This window comes from Monopterus albus, unplaced genomic scaffold (genome assembly GCF_001952655.1).
Source record: "Monopterus albus unplaced genomic scaffold, M_albus_1.0 scaffold365.1, whole genome shotgun sequence".
NCBI classification, from domain to species: Eukaryota; Metazoa; Chordata; class Actinopteri; order Synbranchiformes; family Synbranchidae; genus Monopterus; species Monopterus albus.
Genome location: NW_018128245.1, coordinates 249384 through 253150, shown reverse-complemented (window position 1 = coordinate 253150; position 3767 = coordinate 249384). Strand labels below are relative to the sequence as shown.

Sequence of the window (3767 nt, the reverse complement as noted above, 5' to 3'; positions counted from 1 at the left end):
ATATATATATATATATATATGAATTAACTGCAAATTTGCAATACTGAATTTGTGTATAAAGCACCTTTGTATTAGTTACTCAGGAATAGGAGAACTGTAAGACTGCACCCAACTGCTATTTTTATTATTAGTACATGTTACAAATATTTTCTTTAATAATCGATTGATTGTTCAGTGTATAAAGTGTCAGAAATTAGTGGGAAAATGTCACCCACCACTCCCTGAAGTAGCTTTTATCTGGAACTGGATTTAAGCAGTAGTATGGAGATCAGCACAGATCCGCGTGTTATCACTCTCCTCATTATAGAGGAACGTCATTAAAACAGCAGCTGTTTGGACCCTGAGCAGAAGCTGAGATTTTGTTAAACCGGGATCAAATCTAACAGGACGTGAATGCTTCTGTGACTTCCCGTGCAGGCTTAAGGCTTTCGTCTCTGCCGCCTGCTCATGTCCGCTGACCAGGTGAGGCGCAGTTCAACTCGTAAAAGCCTGTGCGATAGACTGTAGTGCGTGGGAATTAACTCTCAACTGCCCAGAGGTTCATGAACGCCACCCAAATATTCTGCGCATCTCTTTAAGACCTCCTTAAAAGATTCAGAAGCCACGGAACCACTAGGAGCGTCTATCTGGCATAACTGGGTTTTAAGGTGGCATGACATCTACTTGATCTTGTCGGTCACTTTGCCTGTGTGCGTCTCCTTTAACAGACTACCCTGCTAGAGTATGTTACCGCGATGTTATGTGGTGGAATTATCGCGATAGAGCGACAAAGTTGCAACTCGGTTGCTCATTGGTCTGGGAATGTTGTTGTAAGATGGCGCCCAGCGAAATATGAGTGGTTTAGAAAAAAAACTACAGCTAGCTATTTAACGAACAACAAAGAATAGATTACAAGGAAATTCCAACTCCACTTCGCTTACTTGTTTGTTGTAAGAGGATCACCGTTTCGAGGGCAGAGAAGTGCTTGTGGGTGGCTCGATCCTCGGCTCGGTTGAGGAAGAGAGGTAGCAAACGCGCCTACTAACGTTAGCCTGATAGCTTTGATACCAGACACATAGTCGGTGTAACTTTACGGCCACGATAGAATTATCCCATCTTCCCTTGTTTTCTGTTCACTTATGTATCATTTGCAACATAGCTATTATGTTGTTGTTTATGGACACGGTGGCATGATTACACTGTGCCATACAGAACTGTAGCTGGCTCTTATTTGCAAACAACACGCGGCTAGTTAGCCGTGCATCTGGCTAAGCTAGCTTGTTGTGTAGTCAGCTGTTAACTAGATTAGCTGTGATGGAGCTAACGTTCTTGTACTGTAAACACAACTGTAACTTAACTGTAGAGTAAGACTTTCACGATTTCGTTACACAGCACTTTTCATGACCGCTTTGAATACTGCGTCGGATTTGGAAAGTGACCGCGCTTTTGTCCCTGCTCGTATACACTCAGCTAGAATTAACCCTTTCGTATTTTCGTCAGTGTGTTGCCACTGGACTGAGCTGCACTCCTTTTGTAAAATCTCAACTGATATTAATGCATTGTTTTTTTTTTTGTTTTTTTTAACATTTCACCGTTCAGTCTAACTCCACAGATGTGTAATGTTGCTTATCGATTACATTTAGGTCTTAAAAGTCTTTAAAGGGTTACTAAAACGTTTTTATGGCCAGTTCTTGTTAATGTTGTTGTAAACGCACATGAGCACATAGCAACTTTAAATAGTTCTTTATAATTTACCTTTTCAACAGGTTCCCCCTACAGAAGAGGGCACTGTCAGCAACAATGAATAACTCTCTGGATGGGACAGGCTCCTATGAGGAGCTTGTGAGGCAGAAAGCTCGGAGCATCCCTCAGCATCGCATGAAGGAGTTCCTGGAGTCTTTGGCCAGCAAGGGACCAGATGCCCTGCAGGAGTTCAGCCAGTCAAGTGCCGATAACACGACCACTACCACTACTATGGTCTACCAACAAGAAGCTAACTGTATTTACACAGACAGCACAGAGGTGGCAGGGTCATTATTGGAACTGGCTTGCCCGGTAAATCACTGAATTTAGTGTGCATAAAGCAAACCATTAAAGGGCTTTGTCCTCAAAATTAAGTTGTCTGACAGAAGCTGACTTCTGTTGCAGGTTCAGGTGCAGGTTCAGCCGCAACAGCAACAGATGCAGGACTCCACGTCTCAGCAGCAATCTGTACAGCAGAATACAGAGCAACAGATAGTACAGGTTTGTACCTTTGTTATACCTTTACATTGTGTTTATAACATAATCCCTTTCTATTTCATTCATGTCCTGTTATCTCTATTTTCAGGTGCAAATCCAGGGTCAGCAGCAAGGTCAGATGCTGGGTCAGGTCCTCCAAGTGCCCTCTGGCTCTCATCAACAGCTACAAGGTGTGACTACTGCACAGCTGATTCAGCCTGGGGAACTCACCGAGGAGCAGCACCAACAGGTACTTGCATACACATGCCTGCACAGCATCATAACAGGATTGCAAATTTTGTCCATAACCAGAGTTTGAATTTAGTCATAAACTTCTTCTCATGTGTTTTAGCTGCAAGCCCAGTTGGTGGCAGCGGTTGCAGGAGGACAACAGATCCAAATCCAGACAGTGGGGGCCCTTTCTCCCACCCAGCAACAGGACAGTACAGAGAGGCGGGTACTTGGAACAGCAGTTGCCACATCCCAGGGAGCGGGTGTCCTCCAGCCAGCCAAGAAACGTAAGGTGGATATGCCTATTACTGTGTCATATGCCCTGCCTGGTCAGCAGGTAGCCACAGTCCTGGCTATCCCTCAGGGACAGGGCCAGCAGCAGAGTTACGTGTCCCTACGACCAGACCTCCTAACTGTGGACAGCTCCCACCTTTACAGTGCTACAGGCACTATTACCAGTCCCACAGGAGAAACCTGGACCATCCCTGTGTATTCTGCTCCTGCTACGCCTGGAGGTCGGGAGCAGGTCACGCACATTGCCATCCCCCAGGAGGCTTATGGAACAGTGCAAGTTGCAGGAGCAAACACTACAACAATGACCACAATGCCAGCACAAGTTACTGTTGAGAATGACAAGCTGAAAAACTCTGCCAGTCAAAGTCAGACGGCGCAGGCTGTTTCCAGCATAACAAGCTCCGGAGGAATGGGAGGCCAGGAAGAATTGGTGCACACATTGGCTGCAAACACACTGTTCCCTGCTCAGCTGATGAATGGAAACATCCACATCCCAGTGGCAGTACAGGGCTACTCCAATGCTACACAGTCCCTTATCTGGGACCCACAGCAGCAGGTGCTGCACACGCAGGGACTGTCAGGGCAGGACGCACAGCAGCTGCAGGTATCAACATAGGTGTTGAGCTACTGGTTGGTCTTTTATCTTGACAAAATAATCATGTAGACATGTAATTCTTCTGTAATAAGTTTATTGTATGAGGTAACAGTGTTGGTGTGTTTGTGTATTTGCAGGGTCAGACAGTGGTAGCAGAGGTAGATGGCCAAGGCCAACAGCAGGTGCAAGTACAGGAGCTACTACTGCCCACCACACTGAAACCAGAAGAAGGACTGGAAGTATGGCGGCTTTGGGCCCAGCAGAAAAACGCTGAGTTGGATAAATCAGACAAAAATAAACTGGCCCCAATTGGTCGTAAGTGCATACACACAATGTTTATTTTAGTGTTAAAATAATTTTTCATTGTTGATACTCTTGTGTGTTGCATCATTTCAAATATTTACTGGCTTCACCCTTTCTTGCCGCTGAAGCAAGAAAGAGCTACCTT

The 3767-nt window shown here is 45.3% G+C and overlaps 1 protein-coding gene across 3 annotated transcripts in view; it reads left to right on the top strand.

Moving 5' to 3' along the window:
* Positions 1-739: 739 nt before the first annotated feature.
* LOC109951133 (glutamine-rich protein 1) overlaps positions 740-3767 on the top strand; it is a 7009-nt gene continuing 3981 nt past the window's right edge. Inside the window, exons 1-6 of one of the 3 annotated variants that reach the window (XM_020585436.1) lie at positions 740-1004; positions 1746-2034; positions 2128-2223; positions 2309-2449; positions 2552-3328; positions 3457-3634. In XM_020585436.1, the coding sequence (XP_020441092.1) occupies positions 1780-2034; positions 2128-2223; positions 2309-2449; positions 2552-3328; positions 3457-3634 (1447 nt within the window). In that variant the 5' untranslated portion in view covers positions 740-1004; positions 1746-1779. Of the gene's footprint in view, positions 1005-1719; positions 2035-2127; positions 2224-2308; positions 2450-2551; positions 3329-3456; positions 3635-3767 lie in introns of those variants that run through there. The other 2 variants (XM_020585437.1, XM_020585435.1) reach the window with 2 other exon arrangements.